This window comes from Watersipora subatra, chromosome 1, assembly GCF_963576615.1.
Source record: "Watersipora subatra chromosome 1, tzWatSuba1.1, whole genome shotgun sequence".
Taxonomy (NCBI): Eukaryota; Metazoa; Bryozoa; class Gymnolaemata; order Cheilostomatida; family Watersiporidae; genus Watersipora; species Watersipora subatra.
Genome location: NC_088708.1, coordinates 27,415,099 through 27,442,696, shown reverse-complemented (window position 1 = coordinate 27,442,696; position 27,598 = coordinate 27,415,099). Strand labels below are relative to the sequence as shown.

The 27,598-nt window shown below is 35.2% G+C and overlaps 1 protein-coding gene across 2 annotated transcripts in view; it reads right to left on the bottom strand.

Moving 5' to 3' along the window:
• The window catches only part of LOC137385704 (solute carrier family 28 member 3-like), a 38,567-nt gene that overhangs the window by 8,290 nt on the left and 2,679 nt on the right, over window positions 1-27,598 (bottom strand). For both annotated transcript variants that reach the window (XM_068072235.1, XM_068072234.1), the window contains exons 2-5: window positions 15,018-15,157; window positions 11,862-12,146; window positions 3,931-4,075; window positions 3,146-3,337 (exon numbers count right to left, since the gene is read on the bottom strand). In XM_068072235.1, coding sequence (XP_067928336.1) covers window positions 3,146-3,337; window positions 3,931-4,075; window positions 11,862-12,146; window positions 15,018-15,157 — 762 coding nt within the window. The remainder of the gene's footprint in view (window positions 1-3,145; window positions 3,338-3,930; window positions 4,076-11,861; window positions 12,147-15,017; window positions 15,158-27,598) is intronic.

Below are 27,598 nucleotides of genomic sequence, written 5' to 3'. Positions count from 1 at the left end.
TGGCCTTGCGTAGGTAAAAGCTATTGGTTATCTCTAATAGGTCAACACGAGCATACAGTCCCAGCTAAATGGCTTTGTTATGGCCTTGCATAGGTAAAAGCTATTGGTTATCTCTAATAGGCCAACACGAGCATACAGTCCCAGCTAAATGGCTTTGTTATGGCCTTGCATAGGTAAAAGCTATTGGTTATCTCTAATAGGTCAACACGAGCATACAGTCCCAGCTAAATTTTTATAGTATTATACAAATTGAATACCTGGCGTTGCACGGTAATAAAAAAGGGTTTTGCACAGAAAATTTATTTTTATACAACATATACAACATATACCATTCTAACTTTTAAATTAAGGTATTTTTCTATTTTTGTGTGTGGTATATTTGATTTTGATTTCTGATTTATTTTCATCAACAATAGCCATTAAAAAGAAAGAAAAGCTGGAAGAGTGATGAAGCCCATAATACGCATTAGCATAGCTAGTCGTGGCGTTGGGCTTGTCGTCATCGTGAAATCAAGATCAATTTTTATGCTATATATGTATAAGTTAGTTTATGTTATATGGTACATATATTTATAGTAATTTGGGGAAGTCTGGGCATGTATTCTTCTTCTAGTAGTTCAAGCATGCGGATTTTAACCAATCGCTATAAACTGCACATACCACAGACAAAAAGCGCTTACATTAATATACAGTCATATCTCGACATACGAGTACCTCGACATACAAAGGCCTCGGCATACGAGTACCTCGACATACGAATACCTCGACATACGAGCACCTCGACACACGAGTGCCTTGACATACGAGTGCCTCGACATACGAGTACCTCGACATACGAGTACCTCGACATACGAGTGCCTCAACAAACAAGAAAATCAAGATACGTGCAGCATTTCGAGCAGGTTTCTTCTTTGAGATACGAGTAATATTTAAGATACAAGCAAGTTCTTAATGGCCACGATATGACAAAGTATTTGATAGGCTGCTTTGGAGAACAGCATCGCTTGGTCTTTCTCTACGAATCAGTTTTAAAAAAAGGTTTTTAAAAGGTTGGTTAAAAGTTATAGTGAACGCGAAGCAAAAAGCCTCAAACCGAAAACAGAAATTGTTTAATAAAAACTTAAGATGACAAGATTAAAGCCAGTTTAGTGCAGGATTAAAACTTAATTTTAAGCATGTGCTTAGGAAGCTAAATTCATTTAAATTAAATACAAAGTTACTGTTACGTAACTGCACAAAAGTTTAGTGTACCGAACGCGTTGCTGTTACGTCTCTCATACCACCGTTAACCACTACGGCTGTCTCGAAGGTAAAAACTTCTAGTAGTGTACATAATAATTTCACACTTTATTGCAGATTTTAACAATGAAATAGGTATTTGCTACTTTGTTAGCTTAGGTACTAAACTGCAATTATTATAGTCAAAACACGTTTTTTCCACCGTAATGTTCTGTTTTATATGTTTGTTTTCATAGTATGGTAACGGATATATTTGTATTTAGTTATTTTATATAGAAAATAGTGCCTTTAAACACGAATAAATTGACATACGAGCTCAGTCCCAGAGCACATTAAACTCGTATGTCGAGGTATGACTGTATATGGATTACAACAGTTGTAAGCTGTTACTAAACAGTCAACTTTAAAAGACGATTGCTGTCCATTACTGTAACTGATTATCAAATCAACTTAAACTCTGAAATGATATATTAACAGCAACAAACCCAAAAGACGCACATGCAATTCCAAATAAGGATTAAAGAATTAATTACTAAAATTTGGAAATGGATGGCGGTGTGATATTAATCCAAGTTTATCTCTATAGTAATTAGGACATAAGAAACTATTTCGAACAGGCACCTGTCTTTATTTGGCTGCGATTGGATGCACAAAATGGCTATGACAAGACAGGAAGCTATTTATATTAGGAATGTCATGTTTGTTGAAGGAGGTACATCAATGGTAAAAGCTATACAAACTTTACTAGTTTTTAGCTAAAACCTGATACCATTCATTCTATTTGATAATAATAATAACAATAATAATAATATGCCATACAATGGTGCATATGTAGGAAGTATAAGCTACCGCAGGAAAAAACCTGGTATGATCATGTAGCAGAGAAAGTGGCAGAGAACAAGAAAACAAACACACTGTAAGAATTCACATGATGTAAGAGATCAAACACAAAGATCTGGGTCATGTGTTGGATATTGTACTGCTTGGTGACAGGAGACAGGAGGAGCAGGAAAAGACAGAAGTACTAGGACCTGGTTAGAAATCTAGAAACACTGCAAGATGACAGTGAATAGGATGTTGTGTTTAGAACAGCGGGAGCAGTGGTAAGTCTAATGGAGGGGGTGAGGAAGTTGCTCTGCTATGATTGCGCTTCAAATATGCACTTCAAAAAGTGCTTAATATCTGAGGTGAGAGGATCTTTCTGAATACCGGTATTAAACCAGATAAACAGCTGAGAAAAACAAGATACAAATAATAATACAAAAAGACTGATCTAACTAAATCTGGCAGAGCTAGGTCAATGGTAGAAGAATACACTGTTAGCTAAAGCACTAAAAAGTAGCTCAACACTGATTCATATGTACAAATAACAATAATAATAACTATAACACTAATAATAATCTTTACTATAATTAATGCATTGTCTGTTTGTCCATCTATCCAAAACCACGCTAAAAGCGTTAGGAAAAAGGATTGCCTTGCAAGAGATTCAAACCCAGGAAGTCAAATTCAAAGACAAGCATTCTACTTCTACACCACTTGTGCACCTTACAACTTCATGAGATAATTCTCCATATACTGATCACTCATGACAATCTCTCAGTGTATGGGACTGGCAAGAGTGCTAGTAATAGTAATAATATTAAACCTTAATTTCATAGCATAAGATTACTGAACATTAATGAAGTCATAGTGATATTTATCTTTCAGTGTTTTAAAATAATTACAAAACTTACAAATTGCTCAGGTAGTCTAATCTCTATGCTGACAACAGTATTTGTCAGCATCATCTAAGTTACATGCTTAGCCAATAAACTATAATCCTTACGTATTCTGGCTCTCACACAGCAAATGCCTGATACTTCATATTTAGCTAGATATTAATTTTATTTTTCATCAAAGAAACCTTGAAGGCGAAGAAGTGGTTCTCATATGAGTCTCCAAACACAAACTTGGAACCTGCGTCAGTGTGCTCCAGAAACTCTTGCACGCGGTCTCCCAACCACTTGAATGTCAGATATCCAACGCAAGTCCTCAAGATGAGGTAAGCGAATATAAACTGCAGAACCAATCCTAGTATGACTGGCCTCCAGCGCACCTGCGAATAGCACCTTGTTTACTGACCGCAAGTTTCTACTCAAAGATCTCTTATCATAGTGCTACGATTCGATTCGTGACAAGCTCCTACTGATGTATGAATAGTGAATGTTATAAGTGGGTCAGCAGGTGTTTTAAAAGTTTGCAGGACTAAAAAAATTAAACTTTCACTCTAGAATTGGTATGTGAATACATTCTGGACAGTGCGTAAACAAACAATTGTGCTGATTTCATAGATTTGAACTGAGGTGAAAAAATATACATTTATTTACTCATTCAATAGAAACATTTATCAGCAAGTTTTATCATAAAAACTAATTATTAGTGTCACGACGGAATATGATGTCTTCTACTATAATATGGTAGTAGTAATTTTATTTTTAAATAATTTTTTTGTATATTATACAAAAAAAATTATTTAAAAATAAAATTTTTTTTAAACAATTCAAGAAACGGTCCAAAGTTTTTCTTATAACAAACTATAAATAAAACAAATTAATATTTATTTTTTAAGATCTTTACAAGCAAAGCTAGTGGCTGGTGATGCATGTGTCATGTTCAACTAAAATATATTTCACTGAGCAAACAAATTACCTTGGATGGGTGAGCAGAAAACACGTAGCAGAGGATGATGTAGACTGCCAAACCAAGAAGAGAAATCATATTAGACGGAGCTTTGAGAGCGACATCAAAGATTAATATTGCTGCCAAGCTGAGCACCAAGACAGCAGTAAACACCCTAAAAAGAAAAAAAGGCAGTTTGGCTGAGCCCAACATTGGTAGACAATATTCATGACAAATATTAGTTGACCACCGTCCATAGAGTGGTTACTCTAAGGTTAGTGTTTTAGTTGCTAGATGCATTCCAATGTATTCTCTGTGATACTTTATTTGTGTATTCTAGTTTAAATTCTACTCATGCTAACTGAGAATAATCTAACAGAAAGTTACACCTCTTAGGCTTGGTGCTGCTCTATTACTTAAAATAAATAATTATCTATTTTTATTAGCCATGAGAAGAATTGATGTAATGAGATACTTATTGTCTCTGGTCACTTCTCTAAACACACTCTGCCACTAACAAGCAAGTAAAGGTGAGTGGAGAAAACACCAACATACTGGACTTAGTGCCAAACCGATCTGAAGTACGTCTGGCTTCATGGGTGCCCACATCAGTATGAAGCATCAGTGTATGTGTGAGCTAAGGCTATGCTGATGTAGTTGCTATAATACTTTGGACATATTTACAGTTCATGTTTATTATTACTAAAATATTGTTATACGTTCTCATTTAATAGATCAAAGTAGAGCTTAAATGTCCTAGCATAGCACCTCACCATAGACCGCACTGACAAGGTAACATTCGTATGATGGTAAAACATTGCAGATAATTCACATATTGAGCCCTATTTGTCTCATTTCTTCATATTGTCCATCAATCAAGCGAGTGAGTGTTTTAGCACCACAGCATTAGATGAAGATACATAGATCTGTAATTCAGTAATGGTGACCTCTGCACAAATGAAAAGCGCATGCTAAAATAGCTGTAGGGAGACAAGACCAATTTTAATTTTAATAAATGGGAAAAGTACCCATTGAATAAATAATAAATTAGAAAAATAAAAACAAAAAGTAAATATATCAAATATGCAAAATAAATATAGTAAAATAGTATATAATTTCTTTCGTACTCTGGCCCAGTGAGATCTGTCTGCAAGCATTATTGTCCTAGTAGCCATTGCGGTTTGCTATTTTTCTGTTGTTTTGTGATGTGAAAAGTGGTGACGTGCTTGTGACACCCCTCGTCACGCTTTTCAACACCCACGGCTAATGAAGAAGTGACTTTAAAAAACTGGTTTCTATTTTGTGGATTTTCACATATCTTTTGAATCCGTCGGTTCCGATTAACCGTAAAAAGTGAGGTTTTACCATACATCAATTGGGAACTGCCAGAATTTCAGAGTCTATATTATGAACTGTAGGATAGAGTTCTCAATTGTTGTCATGCCTGTCATTCTGTAACACCAGCATCGTTATAAATATTACATTATTGTCGTATTTAATATGTTATAGACTATGTGTGCTGAGCTGGCTTTGGCTACTGAAGGACGGAAATTTGGAATACTGTGTCATTTCTGGATACAAGAGTTGCAGTGAATGTGCTCTGGTTACCAATGCAATGATACTGATAATGTAATAGACAAAGAGGGAGAGATTAGCAGAGTATGCGGCCAGTTGAGTGAGCACTCAACCCAAATATTATTAGAATAATAGATCAGAGTATGTGGCCAGTTGAGTGAGCACTCGACCAGAATATTATTAGAATAATAGACCACAGTATGTGGCCAGTTGAGTGAGCACTCGACCAGAATATTATTAGAATAATAGACCACAGTATGTGGCCAGTTCAGTGAGCACTCAACCATAATATCATTAGAATAATAGATCAGAGTATGTGACCAGTTGAGTGAGCACTCAACCAGAATATTATTAGAATAATAGATCAGAGTATGTGGCCAGTTGAGTGAGCACTCGACCAGAATATTATTAGAATAATAGACCACAGTATGTGGCCAGTTGAGTGAGCACTCGACCAGAATATTATTAGAATAATAGACCACAGGATGTGGCCAGTTCAGTGAGCACTCAACCATAATATCATTAGAATAATAGATCAGAGTATGTGACCAGTTGAGTGAGCACTCAACCAGAATATTATTAGAATAATAGATCAGAGTATGTGGCCAGTTGAGTGAGCACCCGACCAGAATATTATTAGAATAATAGACCAGAGTATGTGGCCAGTTGAGTGAGCACTCAGCCAGAATATTATTAGAATAATAAACCAGGGTATGTGACCAGTTGAGTGAGCACTCGACCAGAATATTATTAGAATAATAGATCAGAGTATGTGGCCAGTTGAGTGAGCACTCGACCAGAATATTATTAGAATAATAGATCAGAGTATGTGACCAGTTGAGTGAGCACTCGACCAGAATATTATTAGAATAATAGATCAGAGAATGTGGCCAGTTGAGTGAGCACTCGACCAGAATATTATTAGAATAATAGATCAGAGTATGTAACCAGTTGAGTGAGCACTCGACCAGAATATTATTAGAATAATAGATCAGAGTATGTGGCCAGTTGAGTGAGCACCCGACCAGAATATTATTAGAATAATAGACCAGAGTATGTGGCCAGTTGAGTGAGCACTCAGCCAGAATATTATTAGAATAATAAACCAGGGTATGTGACCAGTTGAGTGAGCACTCTACCAGAATATTATTAGAATAATAGACCAGAGTATGTGGCCAGTTGAGTGAGCACTCGACCAGAATATTATTAGAATAATAGATCAGAGTATGTGACTAGTTGAGTGAGCACTCGACCAGAATATTATTAGAATAATAGACCAGAGTATGTGGCCAGTTGAGTGAGCACTCGACCAGAATATTATTAGAATAATAGACCAGAGTATGTGGCCAGTCAAGTGAGCACTCAGCCAGAATATTATTAGAATAATAGATCAGAGTATGGTTTATGTAGACTTTACAAGCAATGATAGGGTATCACATAGTAGTTGTCTGCTCTTTTGTTGTGATAACTAAATCAAAAAGGAAAACAAATCTTAATTTCACGCTTTGTATGTACATAGAGTGGCTGCTGCATGATATGGATTGCTCCAGCATATATTTCATATGACAGAATTTATAGCCTCGCAAATAGCAGTATTAAAATAGCTCAGTTGCCGTTAACAAAATCTGGTTAGATATGTAATAGGCAGCTTACAAAATTGTCAAAACCTTAACCTTAACATCTTAAGACATCAGCAAAATCTTGTGTTCTTAAAATTTAATAACAAACTTTTATTACGATCCTGGTAATATAACTTGTATATATTTCTGGCCTTAATTGTTAAGAATTTTATTCAGAAAAGTATTTTTTATTCATAATAACGGCTTGAAAATGATTCATTTTTTCAAAACAATATTGTTTAAAAGCAACCGAGTTTTTATTACAGATCAAACTACTTTGTTTTGTTTCTTCAGTGATCAGCCAATCATGACAACGCCCAGCATTACCACTTGCATAAATAGCAGCATCAATGCAGCGCAGTGTCAATACATTATCAATACATCATCAATACATCCAATACATCATCAATGCATCATCAATGCATCGTCAATACATCATCAGTGCAATTTCAATTCAGCAACATTGCCAGAGAATATACCCAATCATTTCACTCAATATTTTTAGTGCACTTCTAATTAAATGGACATGAATATCAAATTATGGCGAACTATTATATCCAATCACACCTTCACCTGACTGTACCATCTACACCTGACTGTACCATGTATACCTGATGACTGTACCATCTACACCTGACTGTACCATCTATACCTGATGACTGTACCATCTATACCTTACTGTACCATCTATACCTTACTGTACCATCTATACCTTACTGTACCATCTACACCTTACTGTACCATCTATACCTTACTGTACCATCTATACCTAAATGTTTATAATGATTCATTTGCGTGTCTTATTGCCAGCAGCTGATTGCTACTATGAAATGAATTTAACAGTCAACATAGCTTAATATTTGATGTTTTCCATTGTTCACCAAAAACTGCACTAATGACACCTGAACCCGTAATCCATGAGCTCTGACGGTCACAAAAGAACGAATGAAGCACATCTTGTGCTTCATTGTTTATGGAGCCAGAGATTCAACTTTGTGAGAACAAAACACATTACATAATTCTCACCTCTCAGCATAGCATTCCACACTTTCCAGGGTTCACTCATGCAGTTATGCTCATCTCTATTCAAATATTTTTCTATTGTCTGAATAACTGTTCTCTAATATCTCATGCACCCAGTGCAGAGAACAATTGTATATCACACTAAAGGTTTCATCTGAAAGTCTATCTATCTATCTCTCTATTTATCCATCTATCTACCTATCTATCCATCTATATATCTATCTATCTATCTATATACATGTATCTACCTATGTATCTACCTATGTATCTATCTATCAATATATCTATCTATATATCTATCTATCTATCTATCTATCTATCTATCTATCTATCTATCTATCTAGTCTGAAAGTCTATACGGAAAGTCTACATGAAAATGTACATCTATATTTTTTCTCAGTCTAGTGCAGTGTGCATTAGCGCAAAGTAATGTACATAACTTTTTAATCTGGTTATGTTTGGTTAGTTGAGCGCTGTGATATACTATGTATTTAGTACGACAAAAATAGTTTTGACAACAAAGTGATGATATTACCTAAGTGAATGTTTAGGGCTGCTAATCTATGATACCAAATCAAAAAACTGTTAGAGAGTTTAAGGTAACAGTCATTTCTTTAAAACAGACTTTAAAAAACAAATTTAAAAGAGACATAAAAAGTGCTATAAAGTTTGGACTCAAAAAATCAAATAGTTTAGTAAAAATGATTCAAAATTTGTTGATTTTCTTTGAAAACATTTTGTGTTTATACCGGCCATCAAAATGTAAATACAGTAAAGTGTACGCTTGAAGTATGACAGATACAGTAAAGTGTACACTTGAAGTATGACAGATACAGTAAAGTGTACACTTGAAGTATGACAGATACAGTAAAGTGTACACTTGAAGTATGACAGATACAGTAAAGTGTACACTTGAAGTATGACAGATACAGTAAAGTGTACACTTGAAGTATGACAGATACAGTAAAGTGTACACTTGAAGTATGACAGATACAGTAAAGTGTACACTTGAAGTAGGACAGATACAGTAAAGTGTACGCTTGAAGTATGACAGATACAGTAAAGTGTACACTTGAAGTATGACAGATACAGTAAAGTGTACACTTGAAGTATGACAGATACAGTAAAGTGTACACTTGAAGTATGACAGATACAGTAAAGTGTACACTTGAAGTATGACAGATACAGTAAAGTGTACACTTGAAGTATGACAGATACAGTAAAGTGTACACTTGAAGTATGACAGATACAGTAAAGTGTACACTTGAAGTAGGACAGATACAGTAAAGTGTACGCTTGAAGTATGACAGATACAGTAAAGTGTACACTTGAAGTATGACAGATACAGTAAAGTGTACACTTGAAGTATGACAGATACAGTAAAGTGTACACTTGAAGTATGACAGATACAGTAAAGTGTACACTTGAAGTATGACAGATACAGTAAAGTGTACACTTGAAGTAGGACAGATACAGTAAAGTGTACACTTGAAGTATGACAGCATGTTTTTTCTTCAATTATATTCTTCTGTAAAAGTTTTAGCAAGTTTATTTTTTCAATTTGATTTGCTTTCATTACATGTTGATTTGCATGAAAACATAGATCTCTCTTTAGTCAGCCTAGCAACCATAGAGCAGATTATAATCACAATAGATTAGGTGTTTTTTGCAAAACCCACAATAGCAATATTTTTTTGATAAAGAAACAGCAGTTTTTTTTTTGGAATACTAGTGGCCCGATTTTGTGATCTTAATCCCTTAGTAAGATTGTACCTCCAACTTTCTGCACGAAAAGAGAAAGCTTATTCAGTACATCATTACACACCAACTGCTGCTATAAACAACTTTTGTCTCGAAGATGCAAAAACATGTGGTCTTCGCACAAAAACATGCGATCTTCCCCTAAAAAACATGTGATCTTTCCCCAAAAAACATGTGGTTTTCACACAAAAACATGTGATCTTCCCCCAAAAAACATGTGGTTTTCACACAAAAACATGTGATCTTCCCCCAAAAAACATGTGGTCTTAACACAAAAACAAGTGGTCTTGACACAAAAACATGTGGTCTTCACACAAAAACATGTGATCTTTCTACACAAAAAACATGTGGTCTTAATACAAAAAACAAATGGTCTTGACACAAAAACATGTGATCTTCCTTCAAAAACCATGTGGTCTTTACACAAACAGACTGATTGATGGAACCTCTTCTAAGCAATCTTTTGACATTTTAGAAAAAAAACTTATAAACAGATTGTACTAGTGAATAAATTAATAATTGAGGTGAAAAAGTGAGCATATTTTCGCAAGCTTCCAAAATGCCCTTCAATGAAACAGACGCTATACAAATTGAAGACTTTTTCTCCCTGCTCCCTCAGTTACGCATTGCTAAGGAATTTATAGTTTAGTGCGTGCTGCTTTTTAGTATTTAAGAATACAAGCAATATTACATCACTATCGCAGTAGCTTGAATTTTGGCAAAGTTTAATATCACTTGAAAAAAGTGTTTTGTTTTTATCAGACTTGTTTTGATATGACCAAAAACGAAAAGACCCTATTTTTAGCTACATCTTATGAAAACAGAAAGTTTATGCTTATATGAACTATGCATTACATAGGCAACAATAAAAATGCTTAGTCATCTTCTTTAAATGCACCTTATATCATGGGAGACAAGTCTACCAAAATGTGAAAAAGTTATAACATAAGTTTTTTCAATTTTTCATGCTATACCTCTTTTAGGCATCCTATCTCTTGCACCCCACTTACAACCACCTACTGAACCATTGCGATGACACATTTTTTTCGCAAATAGTTAGAAAAAATAAAGCTATGGACTGGCATTGCGCTAGCAAAAATAAAAAAAAATCACATCAACACAAATATTATCACAAAACTTTAAAGATCCTGTTTACAAAATTTTTCTTACTGGTGAAAGCTTATTCTAAAATGTCGATCTAATGATTGTCAACAAATAGTAGTCAAGTCTAGCAAAGGTCTAAATGGGTTGATTAGAAATTTGAAGGATCAAAAGTGTTTTTTTGTGAAAGATAAAACTACGAAACAAAAGAGTAAAATGATAAGGCATAATTTATGACTTCTGTAATCCATACTATCGGCGTCCTTGACACAGAGTCGGCATGACCACCAATTATTGCTTTAGTGATCGCTGATGCAGAGAATGAGACATCATGAAACCGGTTATTAATGGTCAATCTTACCGTATAGGATTACAGAATGTATGACAAATATTGTAACTTTATGTGTTAGTAAGATCGATCACGTGGAAGATTGACCTAACTTGGTTACGGATAGTGGCTGGGTATAAGCTCAACTGATCGATATGTAAAAGTGTATGAAAATATTGTAGTGTCTCTGAACAGGTGACCGATTGGTTACTGTCTCAAATAGTCCATTGAAATCCTATCAGCGTTCTTTCTACTTACTTGCAGCAGTTATTTTAACATAAACAGCTCAAACTTCTGTGTACTCTGCTGACCTGTTACTAGGATTTCAAGGTATATAAAATTACGAAAAGAGACTGTCAGTCAGACACCCAGAAAGTAACAGTTGAAAAAATTGAAAATGGAGTCACTGGTTGTCATCTCTAATCATGTACATCTTCAAAAATCGCTAGTGAATCTCAACCAGAGTTAAACATAACATCAATTCTTCGCATCTAGAATATGTTTGGCTCTAAATCTACATAGTATGTCAAACATAAAGAAGGCATATGACTCACCATTTCAAAATGTGCCAGTATTTGTCGACAAAAGCTGATATTGCTTGGGTACATGGCTTCAAAAATAGTTTCCATATCTGCCTCCCGTAGAACTTCTTAATAGCCCAATAAGTGACGCAGAAGACAGCAATTACGTTTATAGAAATCAGGCGAATGGCTGGTTCATTGGTTGGGTCAAAACCGCGGCGAAAGTTGTATATCATAGTCCATATAAAGTATGCAGTCCAGAGCACAAGAAGGCCGAGTCCTATACCGTATTTCACTACGGTAGAGTTCATCTTATACCTGTAATACCAGCAGTTATACACTTTAGTACCCCAGTTTGTATCAACATTTGTGAGATTGTGAAACCAAACATGGCATGCAGCAGTAAAAGCAATTTTAGCATGTCTCAGAGTTGTCTTCCCTTCTTTCACATGCTTTCACATTGTACATAAGAATTGATGTTAGGGGATATACTTTTTATTTGCATATATTGTTGGAATTATTATAACTAGTTAGCAGTTGAGCTCAAAATTGGGTTGAGATGGAATTGTCGTTACTCTCAGTAATATAATTTATCATGTTTTTGTCTAAGATGACATTTATTGTTCTTTTTACAAAATAACATTTTTCATATTAATAATAATTGGTATTTGTTTAGTGTTTAATTAAATTAACTTTCTTGTTTTATTGCTTGTTCTATTGCTGTTATTGGTAAAATAAAGCACTCACTAAAAGTACATGTATGTCAGTAGGGCTCCACAGCGACCAAAGAAACAAAGAAACTAACTTCTGTCTCATCAAATAAGTTAATTAATATAAAAGTGAACTTAGATATCAAAGTATACTGTAGTTATTTACTAAAGTAAAATATTTGTTTCTGTCAATTGATCAGCAGTTAATAATGGTTGTTGTTCAGCCTTCGCATGTTTTTTTATATTTTGTGTCATGAAATAAAAATATTTATCAGGTCATAAAAAAGTATCATAGGTCACTGGTATAACCATAAAACCCTATTTCCCTCCCAATAGAAACAGCTGCCTAAATTTGTTTAGGCAGCTGCTGCTCTACTCAAATTCAGGTTTATACTTGTGCCCATGTTATCACCTTAGAATAGTTCTTGTTGCTGGATTTTCAACTTCTTAAATAAAATTTGTAAGCTTAATTATTCTGCGATGAAGATTGCTGTGAAAATGTCAAGACACACTTGGAAGGACCTCATTTATAAGAATGAATACACAGTGAATGTGAGCTGAGAATTAGTGACAAGTCCCCTGTGTACAGTGATATCTTGTCATACAAGTATCAATCCCTTGGAGCTATATGGAGGTTGAACATGTTTTGTACTAGCAGGATATACTAGTATTATACTAGCCTGGTACACACTATATTGCAGGATGTTGGGGTTGTCCTCTCAGTAATTATCCATAGATCATGAGAACGCGGTATCAATGGCATCACTTGGACACACAGACATTTTGGAAAAATTGCAGCTGTCAAACTTTCTCTATATTTAGCAGTGCATCCACGACAGTCTGTGCAATGGTGATTTGCCCGTCACAGATTGTGTGACCTATATTTATTTTCATGAAAGTTGCTGCGAGACTAGCATCTTGAGGACTGCATTGTGCAATGAGAGCACTATGTGGCTGACTATTCGGTTATGTAAACGCAAATTGAGTTTTTGATAGTGTGAGCAATGGTATTATGGACAAACACAGAAGTGAAATTACTGTTGATATATGGCGATGATACAGTGTGTGCCAGTCTTTAAAGGCCAGTTACCCTATATCGGCGTAATTCGGCGTTGATGCCACAATACTTCGATGATCATCGATGATGACCATGTTCACACTATCACATACTCATCTGCCTTTGCATCAGCAAATACTCCGTGACGTAGTATGTTCATTTATCTTTTTAAATTTTCGCGAAGAAACCTCTTTGTTGTTGTGCGCTAGAATAAAAAACTAGGCCCGTAGCGACTAGCATAACCGGATATCAATAAAGCACTTTATCAGCGACTGCGAATTACCATCGCTGAAATGGTTCCCATTTGAAAGGCGGTCGTCGATGATATGATATGATGAATTTGAGATGTGGATCATATTTATAATGGTTTACATTCTGTATTATAAGCTCTTCCATAATTATACAAACAAGTAGCTTAAGAGTTCTCAGAAACAGAGCTAATCTAATAGTAAAGTTAGTAAAAATCATGGAGTGATCACTGGTGAATATATACTAGCATGTGGAGACTTGCTCAGCTTATCAATAGTCTACTCTATGAAGATGCTGTGTTTTGTTCTTGTGTAGCGTTGCTATGTTATATAGTCTATGTGTGCCCAGCCATGTAATAATGGAGAGAAGCTTTAGCATTGTGTGTTCTGATATGTATACTCTGATTGCATTTAAATAAAGCTGTCATAAAGATGGCTCTTCTATACATGAACATCTGAAGCTCAATTTGTAGATTGCTTGCAGTCAGAGTGATAAAGTTGAAGATAAACTTTCACTCTTCACTGCTAGCTAGTAAATATGAATATATATACACTGTATGTAACTATTTAAGAAAATTATGAGTGTTCATTTTATTATTGGTAGATAGACTTACCTATAAACTTATTTAAAGACTTATTTAGGTTAACTTTATTAACAATTTACACCGGTCAATGCATTTCAAAGCAAATTTGACTATGAAACAAATGACACAAAAAATAGTTAAGTAAATTATGTGTATTGAAAGAAAACTCTTTTTGCATAACTCTGTTCTATAATGTAAATTGGTAAGGTATTGGTGCCTGCTATAAGGTGTAGTGGTTTTAAGAGAAATAAGGATGCAATGGATGGTCAGGCAGAATAGAGATGCATTTTGAGGATTCTAGACAGCAAACAGCTAAAAATACATTTACCTCCTCAATATAAACATTTGAAGCTCAATTTTTAAATTGCTTGCAGACAGAGTGAGAAAGTCAGAAATAAATTTTCACCCTCCACTGTCCTTATTTTTTGTAGCTGGTAAATATGAATATAACTACTATATGAATATTATGGGAGTTCATTTCGTTACATTGTTGATATTCTTGTAAAAGCTGACTAGAGGCATTGATGTTCATCTTAAAGTATTGATCAGTTGTTTACTAGTAGAGAGAGATGATTATAACAAGGGCATACCAATCTGACATATCTCCAGTTACGTGACCGACTGCTGCACTACAGGCAGTTTCCTCAAACTCCAAGGATTCTGAATCAGTCGTCTCATCATCAACGTCAGCCGTGTCATTCGGAACATCGATGACTACTGCTTGACTATTCTGTAATTGAACCAAGAACTTGTAAGTCGAGTTGTAATCTTGTTTACAAACACTTGAGCAAGTGGTTGTTAGTGTCTTAGCACTTCTTATTTACTTCTTAATCAACCTATATAAAGGAAAAAGGAGACTTCGGGGTGAATATACGTACATGCCGCCGAGGGGTCAAATGTCGATGAAAACATATTTTTCACTTGAGTGATTTGCTCAGCTCTCAAACTCAACACGTACTAGATATTTATAACATCAGCTGATGATTATTCTTAAATTCATTCTTTTGTAATATTTAAAAGGTTTCCTCTTTTTGCATCTGGTCTTATGAATCACTTGCACTTAGAACTGTATGCAGCTCTGTTAGGGCAGAGTTAGAGACCTTTAGAGAACACATACATAAGAATACACGAATTTCCATACTTATATATAAATGTTGTATGTGAGACTTGAGTGAGCTTTACATAGAACTTCTTATCTTTTAAGCAACGAGATTCAAAATGGCTGCCAGTTTGAAAGCCTGAAGAACAGTTCTTGCCTCTAAAACAAGTTACTTATTATAAAATGCTTAAATTGTAATTAATTTCAAGCTCTAGTCTATTGGGTTTCTGCTATATTTATAGAAAGTTTTTATTATAGCAGCATATATGGAAGGTTCTTTACAGACCCAACTCACGAAGGCTTATAGAAGGGTGTGAGACTTCCGACATACAAAACTTAAGATACAGCCAAAGTAAGAAAAGAGTTGAGACCTCCAGCTGAATGACTATCATCATGTGCTACTTATTTTGGCTAGGCCCAATCAAAGCTTACATTTGATTGGATAATCTATTATTAGTGAGTACACTATTCACTTTATTTGTCCACAAACAGCTGAGTAAGTTTTGAGTCAAAATGCTTCAAGTGGAGTGAGCATCCATGAAACAAGAAATAGCTGAAATGGCTTTAGATTTCGAGTTCTATTCTGACCTGCGTCCTTACAGAATTAGTTAGCTGTGTCTGCGGCCCAGGGAACTAGTTTGCCCAACCGCTTAGACTGCCTGTTCACCAATCTTAAGTTCTCATCAATAATGAATTTCTAACCGTCACCAACCATGAATCAACTTTGAATGACAAATGGTTGCTATGTTTATAATTAACAAAAATACTGCCAATCATCAGCATTGAGCCAGCAAAGATGAATAAAAATTGGGTCAATGCAATTGCTGTGATACAATCAATAAAATTTAGTTCCTGTCAAAAGATCGTTCATAAAAAACTGATACGAAAGGTACAACAGCTAGTTGTAGCGTGAGGAAGCAAGATATATGGTGACTAGAATATTTAGATAGCAAAATGCTGTTATGTACAATAAAATTAAATGCTAAAAGAGCATAATGAAACCACTGATTTTAGGCATTTTTTCGATTGTTTTTGTGAGTTAATAGTTGTGTGGTGCTCAAGAGGGCCTCGTAAGAGTTCGTGAGCATGTTCCACCGGACGTGTGTAATTGGCCATGCCGCATTCTGATAAAGAGCTTCGTTCGAGTAGCTCGTGATTGGCGATCTTCGCTGTGTTTTTTCGCTGTGTTACAGATCAACTCTTTGCTTGTCTGTTTGGGTCTTGGTGACTTGTGGTTATTTTATCTCTTAGAGTAGTCTGGCACTACGGTGTTTTTTGGGAAAACGTGCAGGAGGAGTAGGAGTGACATAAGGGAAGGTTTGGAGTGTCAACGCTAGCAGTCAGGTACTGCATGCATATTTTTGGCTCTAAAACTTACATTTTTGGGGACCTTAGTTTGGGTGACATAGTTTTACTATGGCTTATACTATAATCTTTTTGAAATTCATCACTATTGTGAGTAGTATGTAGCTCATTAATGAAGGTCAACTTTATGATGTGCTAAAGACCAACAGACAAATATTATAATTTTACATTTCGGTGAGATCTATCCTTCAGAAGATTGGCCTAATTTTTAGAGAGTTGCTTTCTGCACAACTGCCAAGTCAATATTGCAGCCGCATATTCATATGAAAAGTAAAGTACTTCTAGAATCATGCTAAAGTCCTTTCATGTTTGACCTTTTGATTGTTTGCAATGAAAAACATTGCTGCAATTAAGTCGAGTATGTCGAGAAGGGTGGAGGAATTTCATGCTGACATTGAGAAATACTAACATTATATTGCAAATGACTGAGCCCAGTAAAGCCTGGTTTTCATATGACAGCGCAAGGCGCGCAACAAGGCGCACGACGTCGTGCGTAGGCCAGTTGTGATATGGAAACGTCAACGCACGACGGTCACGCGACGTGCGTACGCTGATCGCAAGTATCCAACAGAATGGATCTTTGCAATGGGTGCGTGCGATTATGTATCCCACAATACACCGCTAGACCTTTTCAACCTATCCCACAATTCCAGCGAAGGGCTTTGTTCCGAAGAAATCGGTCTCCCGTATGAAAGAGTAACGAGCCTTATTAGCCTGATTTTTATATGACATCGTAATTTCGCAACAGAGGTCTGTTTTTCCGAAGAAATATGTCTCTCCTACGAAAAAGTAAGGAAAATATCCACCCTGTCCAATGCAAGCATGGAGCTTACGCGCGATATGGAAACACTGCCTGGCGGCCCAAGAAATGCATTGCGCCTGATCACTGGGCCGCGCGCGATCATTGCGCTGTCATATGGAAACCAGGCTTAAATTGCCAAGCATGTTTTTCTCACACAAAGTAGCCAATGAGCAGATGTGGCAAAACGACATAATTTCTAGGCCGTCAAAGACATCATCAGAAAATCTGTAGGCCTATTTCAAAATACTGTTGGCCATGGTGGCATCTCACTGATGGCATCAAGGCCTTGAACGCAATTGACACTCCGTGAAAATAATTGAATGATCAAACGTGGTTAGCTGATTTCTAACTGCAAATCTGAAATAGTAAATGTTCAACAATGACTTTTTGTGTGCATCTAAATCGCTCATGCTTATAACACTAATTACTGGCAGTTTCTTTTTAGTCATAAACTACATATGGGATGTTTATCAGCGACAAGTAGAGAACATCTGAGTATAAACCTGCTGATCTATTGCCTCTAGATATAATGTTGCATCTCATTAACCTTCAGTCATCTCGAGTAACAAATGCCTCAAATGATGTACCTTGTATCAAGTGGGAATAATAAGAATTCACTCTGATCCTTTGGTTTGACACAGTTAATTAGGTTAACAAATGAGCAAAAAATGAATGGCTGTTTACTGCAACCACCAACTTGGCGATCAAACAGTCAATATCTGTAATACTTCTGTATCCTCACTTGAAAAATCTAGAATTTCTACTGTTTGGAGAAAAATTCAATTTTTACAGTACAAATTTTTATCTAGCAAGAGTCCAATAACCAAACACTTGGTTATTATATGAGCACTTTAAATATAAGACTTACATTATTTGTTTAGTTAGGATAAAGTGTATTTATCTGGTTCTTCAAATACCACCATAATAGTCCAGCCACGACAGTGCTCACTTTATTTCATCTGCTTTTATGGGTTAAAACTTATAAAAAACACTACAGCTGCCTTGTACGCTAGAGCTTGGTTCCATGCATTGCTGCTGTTCTTCTCCTATCTTTCTTTGTTGGAGTAAATATACACAAACAACCTCCAAAAGCTATTCAAGTAAACTTACTGATTCAAGATCACTTACTGGTGGATAACTGGTTTTTTCAGGCTCTCCACACGTATCCTTGAAGGGCACATGCAAAAAATATCATGGGCTGAGATATACGACAGCAATCATTTAATCTGATGCATTTGTAAGCCTGCAATCATCTTCTAAGTAGTTAATTACTACTTAATTAATACTTGTGGTTGACACCAACAGATAAATATAACCATCTTGTACTATATATTACTCTATAAACTGTATAGTATATTTAGTAATAGCTTTACCTTGTAACAGTAAAGAGACAGTATTTTATATATTCTATGTATTGCTCTATGTATATTCAGAGTTCATGTTTTCATGAATTGTAATTTCATTACTAGTCAAAAGATAGTATTTAACAACAACATGTCAAGTATTCCACTTGCTGGTACTTTTTCGATAACTGACAACCACAAACGTGGCATTTCATATCGTCAACCCCTGAATAGAATACATTGTGAAGGTCAGAGGCCAGGGTCGTTCCTTTAGTTCCTGCCTGTTTATGCAATCAAGACGGAGAAAATTGAAAGCAGAAGTTCGATAGCTGTTAATCCTCCAATCCTCCGCTTGTGTCTTAAATGAAAGACTGGGTGGTCACGATTTATCCAAAAGCGATTAGTACCAAATGTTGTAGAGGATGCAATCGGATATGCATATTGAACAGTTTTTCCAGTTCATACTTCAAAAGACTAGTTTAACGTTATAATTGAGGAATAAATCTTGCTCTTAAGGACTTGCTCTGAAGTCACTGACAGCAGCGTCAACCACTACTCTGATTCCATAAAGAAACACCTCTAGTGGTCGGGCACAAGACCTTAAAGGAGGAGTGCTGACACTTTAAGTAATAATAACTGTTTTAGAATCATGTACACCAAAAATCAATTTATAGGTGCCTCTTACTTGGTCAGGTTAATGCGCAGCTGCGCATTTCAATCCAGCAACAGACGATGACCTATTTTACTGCTGCCTATGCAACAGATCATATAAATGTAAATAAAGGAAAACTGAAATATTGATTTGTTTTCCAAGTTCCTGTGCATTATGAGAGTTTCTGCATGCTTTTAATTAATTTAATTTAATGCATGTTTTTAAATACTTGAAGTTTGATAAAATCTAAATTGAAAATGGAATAGTAATGTGAGGAACATTGCCTACTTTTAAAATATTGAGATACGATCATTATTGATAGGCAGCGACATATAGTAGGTTGACATTCCTTAACATGTGAACTTAAAGGTGGTGTGACAGCTACAAATCTAAGCATTGTGAGAACTCATCTCAGGACAAACACTTATTTTAAATATAAATTATGAAATGATTTATGAGTCAGTCATGCTTGCATGCAAACAGTAGCGTAGGTCAATCAATGACAAGCGATAGATACAGTTGTTATGGTTATGTAGCCAACTATCTATGGTGTTTTCTAAGAGAACTTACTGCTTTTGACAAAACAATAGCACTCAACCACTTTTTACAGCGCTTTATCAAACTTTGTCATAAGACAACATTATATTTTTCACAATTACAAATCTTATCAACAACATTAGCTATGTGCATTTTTGCACATGATTTGTGGAACACATCGTTACGAGAGTTATTTCTACGTGCACCAATGGCTATCAATACAAACAATATTATATTATATTACTATTGTAACAGTCAAGAAGTCTCCAATGTATAATCTCACTTTAATTTTTTTGTTCAATTAAGCTTTTTCAACTATTACAAAAACAGCACATGCAAAGTTTTCCATTCTTAGCGGGCATAGATTTTGCTATATCTGCCCAAAGGAAATTAAATATAAATATGTGTGCTCGGCAGCATTTGAACACACTATTACCTATAGTGCAGACCAAGAGAGGCAAATAGGAAAACTATTTTAGCATGAATTAAAATACAAAATTCGCTACTATAAAATATTTGTAAAATCCTGCAACACTAATTTTAAGGAGATTATATCCAATAGAAAGACACTCACTATTATGCATCATGATAGTAAGACACCCACTATTATGCATCATGATAGCAAGACACTCACTATTATGCATCATGATAGCAAGACACCCACTATTATGCATCATGATAGCAAGACACTCACTATTATGCATCATGATAGCAAGACACCCACTATTATGCATCATGATAGCAAGACACCCACTATTATGCATCATGATAGCAAGACACCCACTATTATGCATCATGATAGCAAGACACCCACTATTATGCATCATGATAGCAAGACACCCACTATTATGCATCATGATAGCAAGACACCCACTATTATGCATCATGATAGCAAGACACCCACTATTATGCATCATGATAGCAAGACACCCACTATTATGCATCATGATAACAAGACACCCACTATTATGCATCATGATAGCAAGACACCCACTATTATGCATCATGATAGCAAGACACCCACTATTATGCATCATGATAGCAAGACACCCACTATTATGCATCATGATAGCAAGACACTCACTATTATGCATCATGATAGCAAGACACCCACTATTATGCATCATGATAGCATGACACCCACTATTATGCATCATGATAGCAAGACACTCACTATTATGCATCATGATAGTAAGACACCCACTATTATGCATCATGATAGCAAGACACCCACTATTATGCATCATGATAGCAAGACACCCACTATTATGCATCATGATAGTGAGACACCCACTATTATGCATCATGATAGCAAGACACCCACTATTATGCATCATGATAGCAAGACACCCACTATTATGCATCATGATAGCAAGACACCCACTATTATGCATCATGATAGCAAGACACTCACTATTATGCATCATGATAGCAAGACACCCACTATTATGCATCATGATAGTAAGACACCTACTATTATGCATCATGATAGTAAGACACTCACTATTATGCATCATGATAGCAAGACACCCACTATTATGCATCATGATAGCAAGACACCCACTATTATGCATCATGATAGTAAGACACTCACTATTATGCATCATGATAGCAAGACACCCACTATTATGCATCATGATAGCAAGACACTCACTATTATGCATCATGATAGCAAGACACCCACTATTATGCATCATGATAGCAAGACACCCACTATTATGCATCATGATAGTAAGACACTCACTATTATGCATCATGATAGCAAGACACCCACTATTATGCATCATGATAGTAAGACACCTACTATTATGCATCATGATAGTAAGACACTCACTATTATGCATCATGATAGCAAGACACCCACTATTATGCATCATGATAGCAAGACACCCACTATTATGCATCATGATAGTAAGACACTCACTATTATGCATCATGATAGCAAGACACCCACTATTATGCATCATGATAGCAAGACACTCACTATTATGCATCATGATAGCAAGACACCCACTATTATGCATCATGATAGCAAGACACCCACTATTATGCATCATGATAGTAAGACACTCACTATTATGCATCATGATAGCAAGACACCCACTATTATGCATCATGATAGCAAGACACCCACTATTATGCATCATGATAGCAAGACACCCACTATTATGCATCATGATAGCAAGACACCCACTATTATGCATCATGATAGCAAGACACCCACTATTATGCATCATGATAGCAAGACACCCACTATTATGCATCATGATAGCAAGACACTCACTATTATGCATCATGATAGCAAGACACCCACTATTATGCATCATGATAGCAAGACACTCACTATTATGCATCATGATAGCAAGACACCCACTATTATGCATCATGATAGCAAGACACCCACTATTATGCATCATGATAGCAAGACACTCACTATTATGCATCATGATAGCAAGACACCCACTATTATGCATCATGATAGTAAGACACCCACTATTATGCATCATGATAGCAAGACACTCACTATTATGCATCATGATAGTAAGACACTCACTATTATGCATCATGATAGCAAGACACCCACTATTATGCATCATGATAGCAAGACACTCACTATTATGCATCATGATAGCAAGACACCCACTATTATGCATCATGATAGCAAGACACCCACTATTATGCATCATGATAGTAAGACACTCACTATTATGCATCATGATAGCAAGACACCCACTATTATGCATCATGATAGTAAGACACCCACTATTATGCATCATGATAGCAAGACACCCACTATTATGCATCATGATAGCAAGACACTCACTATTGTGCATCATGATAGCAAGACACCCACTATTATGCATCATGATAGTAAGACACTCACTATTATGCATCATGATAGCAAGACACTCACTATTATGCATCATGATAGCAAGACACCCACTATTATGCATCATGATAGCAAGACACCCACTATTATGCATCATGATAGCAAGACACTCACTATTATGCATCATGATAGCAAGACACCCACTATTATGCATCATGATAGTAAGACACTCACTATTATGCATCATGATAGCATGACACCCACTATTATGCATCATGATAGCAAGACACTCACTATTATGCATCATGATAGTAAGACACTCACTATTATGCATCATGATAGTAAGACACCCACTATTATGCATCATGATAGCAAGACACTCACTATTATGCATCATGATAGCAAGACACCCACTATTATGCATCATGATAGCAAGACACTCACTATTATGCATCATGATAGCAAGACACCCACTATTATGCATCATGATAGCAAGACACCCACTATTATGCATCATGATAGTAAGACACCCACTATTATGCATCATGATAGTAAGACACTCACTATTATGCATCATGATAGCAAGACACTCACTATTATGCATCATGATAGCAAGACACCCACTATTATGCATCATGATAGCAAGACATGTTGGCTTGGCTGTTGATTTACCTTAGACAAGATTCTATGAAAATATGAGTATAAAAGTTTATCATGAATGGAGAAGCCATCTCTACAGCGAATATTGTGGGCATAACATTGTGTTGCGTAGCTCATTGCCCCTCGCTGTTTAGTTAAATATGTTTATTATATGGTATATATTTTAATTATCATATTGTTTATGATAAGTTATATATTTCTACAGCAAACATCATGGGCATAGCGTTAACTGCTAAATATCGTATATCACTTGTTACTCCTCACCGTTTAGTAAAATACGTTATCATGTTGCATATTGGTTGTTTGCTGATGAATTGAACATTTTTTAATGTGATTCTTGAAGCTACACAATTGAACTAAAGCTTGCAGCTGAAAGAATGATAAGTATCAGCTGAACACTGAGCTTGTTGAAAAACATGCTCAAGATAAAGCAAGGATTTGAAAAAATCCTTTTTGGTATTAAAGGATATAGCAAAGGTTTGATGACACCATGTAATGCAAGCCTTCACCGTAACAGATCATGATTAAACCAAGAGTTACGAAAACTCTCAATACGACAGAATTATAATTATCAGTGTAAGCAGCGTATTGTCGGGGAGATAACTCCTTCTAAATCTCCGCTATCTGAATATTTTCAGTTTGCTGAGAAAATAGCTGTATAGTAATAACAATAATATACATTTGTCTTTGACCTTTTTTGTATCAGCTCCCTGAGCGATGCAAGTTTATTCTACGAGGAAACTAGACTTGTCTGCCCTTGACCATTTTGTAGATGTACATGTCATACAGAGGTCTAATTTAGTACAGATTTGTTATAAGGAATGCTAAAAGCACAAATCTGCCAATCTCTGGCTCTCTGGCTATGCTACTAACTAAGAAATCCTATCTGACATCAGCCAGTATTGAAGGACTATTAGAGGGGTTTCTTCATCGTAGTAACATAGCAGGGATCGCTAAACATATTATGGAAATGTTTACTTTTCCATATCCATTTCCATAAACATAAATATTTCCATAATTTTATGGAAATGGATATGGAAATTTTATTTTAGAAATATGGAAATGTTATGGAAATGGAAATAATATGGAAATGAATTATGGAAATGTTATGGAAATGGAAAAAATATGGAAATGAATTATGGAAATGTTATGGAAATGGAAATAATATGGAAATAAATTATGGAAATGTTATGGAAATGGAAAAAACTATGGAAATGAATTATGGAAATGTTATGAAAATGGAAATAATATGGAAATAAATTATGGAAATGTTATGGAAATGGAAAAAAATATGGAAATAAATTATGGAAATGGAAATAATATGGAAATGAATTATGGAAATATTATGGAAATGGAAATAATATGGAAATAAATTATGGAAAGGGTATGGAAATGGAAATAATATGGAAATTATGGAAATGAATTATGGAAATTTTATGGAAATGGAAATAATATAGAATTGAATTATGGAAATTGTAACATACACGTAATCCAAGATATAAACAGAGGGGAGTTATATTGTATAGACTAGGCTACATGAATAGACAATGGTAATACACAAACAGCTAACATCAGTGGTATTACAGAAACTATTAAAGGGGTCTGGAAGAAACTAACGCAAATTGTCTCTTGCTCGGCTACATGTATAGACAATGGTAACACACAAACCCAGCTAACATCCGTGGTATTACAGAAACTAATAAAGTGGTCTGGGAGAAATTAACTCAAACTGTCTCTGGACTTGGCTACATGTACGGACAATGGTAACACACAAACCCAGCTAACATCAGTGGTATTACAGAAACTATTAAGGAAGTCTGAAAGAAACTCTCAAAACATCTCAAATCGTCTCTGGCTTAGTTATAGGCAATGGTAGCATACAGTTTTGATGTTGCCTGGACCCTAAATAAAGTATATTAGCAAGCAAATATCATATTCATATTATGTATAAATTAATCACATATTCGGGAAGAGTCGACGATTGCACACACACACACGCTCATTTGACACGCAAGCGCGCACACATACATACACACCAGGAATCGCTAAACATATTATGGAAATGTTTACTTTTCCATTTCCATAAACATAAATATTTCCATAATTTTTATGGAAATGGATATGGAAATTTTATTTTAGAAATATGGAAATGTTATGGAAATGGAAAAAATATGGAAATGAATTATGGAAATGTTATGGAAATGGAAAAAATATGGAAATGAATTATGGAAATGGAAAAAATATGGAAAAGAATTATGGAAATGTTATGGAAATGGAAATAATATGGAAAGGAATTATGGAAATATTATGGAAATGGAAATAATATGGAAATAAATTATGGAAATGTTATGGAAATGGAAATAATATGGAAATGAATTATGGAAATGTTATGGAAATGGAAAAAAACTATGGAAATGAATTATGGAAATGTTATGGAAATGGAAATAATATGGAAATAAATTATGGAAATGTTATGGAAATGGAAATAATATGGAAATAAATTATGGAAATGTTATGGAAATGGAAATCATATGAAAATGAATTATGGAAATGTTATGGAAATGGAAATAATATGGAAATAGATTATGGAAATGTTATGGAAATGGAAATAATATGAAAATGAATTATGGAAATGTTATGGAAATGGAAATTGTGACAAACACGTAATCCCTGTAACATAGTGCTGTTAATTGTGTCATTTCTTCTGGCAACTAGAAATCTGGTCTTCCAATCACAATTGCTGAACCAAATAACACAGGGCTTTAACAAAACTTGTTTAACTTAAAAAGCAATAGCTCTTCCAGTTTCTGTTTGTCAATTAGAAGTACAACAAATGGCTAAAATGCACGAAACCTTTTTTTCACATTGCATACTCTGAGCGCGCTCCCTTCCATGAGTGTTCTACGTGAAACCGGTATCCAATTCTCCAGATGAAGCCATGCTATTATTTTTATTGTTATTAGCCTTGCAGTCCAGTGGGAACTTTTTAAACGCTATTTTATATAAACCAATAGTGTGTTGTTAGTCATTCCTACTAGTTGCCACCCAGCCTATGACAGTGTTAAATAAAGGAGTGCAATGTTCCTTTCAAGTGTGGCAACACTCTGTCTTCCAGCAGATGTACAGTGATTCGCCGCTCTATCGCGCTTTATCTTTCGCGGCTTCGAGGATTTTTTTTTACAATGGATTGTGCTCCAACTTCTAATTAGCTCAGGGGCCTTACTGTTGTTTAGAAGTAAAATATTGATGCCGTACTGTATTGTTTTTTATCACTTTACAACAGTTTTTGTTTCTGTACATTCTGCCAAATTTAAGCTTGCAAAATTTCTCCGTAACAAACTCACATTGTCAAAAAAACGTTCTGTGCAGACGAAGGGGCCTCCGGACGCGCCCAAAAAGCTGAGAAAGATGCTAGCTATTGCAGAACAAGTTAAACTTCAGAACATGCTAAAGAAAGGTAAAAGTTATGTGACTATAGGGCGCCATTACGGAATAAGTGAATCTTCGAATAATTTGAATAAATGAATTTTTTGAATAATTCGATTCTTCGAAATTTTTGTTTTTTAAACAAATTTGAGGCCTTGAAACAAGTTTTGATTTTTGGTTTCATTTTATAGTACAGTGCATTGTAAAATAATACAAAAATAAAACTGATCTCCTAGTTTCATTTATCACGCGTTATTTTTGGAACACAACTCTCGCGATGAACGAGGGATCGCTGTATAACAACAATTAAAATTATAACAAAATGGAGCAAGACATATTATGTTTAAAAATGGTGTAACGTTGGAAGTTTGCAACTGCTGTTGAACACTGCAAATTGAGGTGAGCCACATTTACACTGACCGACAGCGTTTCGCTGATATCCTATCATTTAGACATT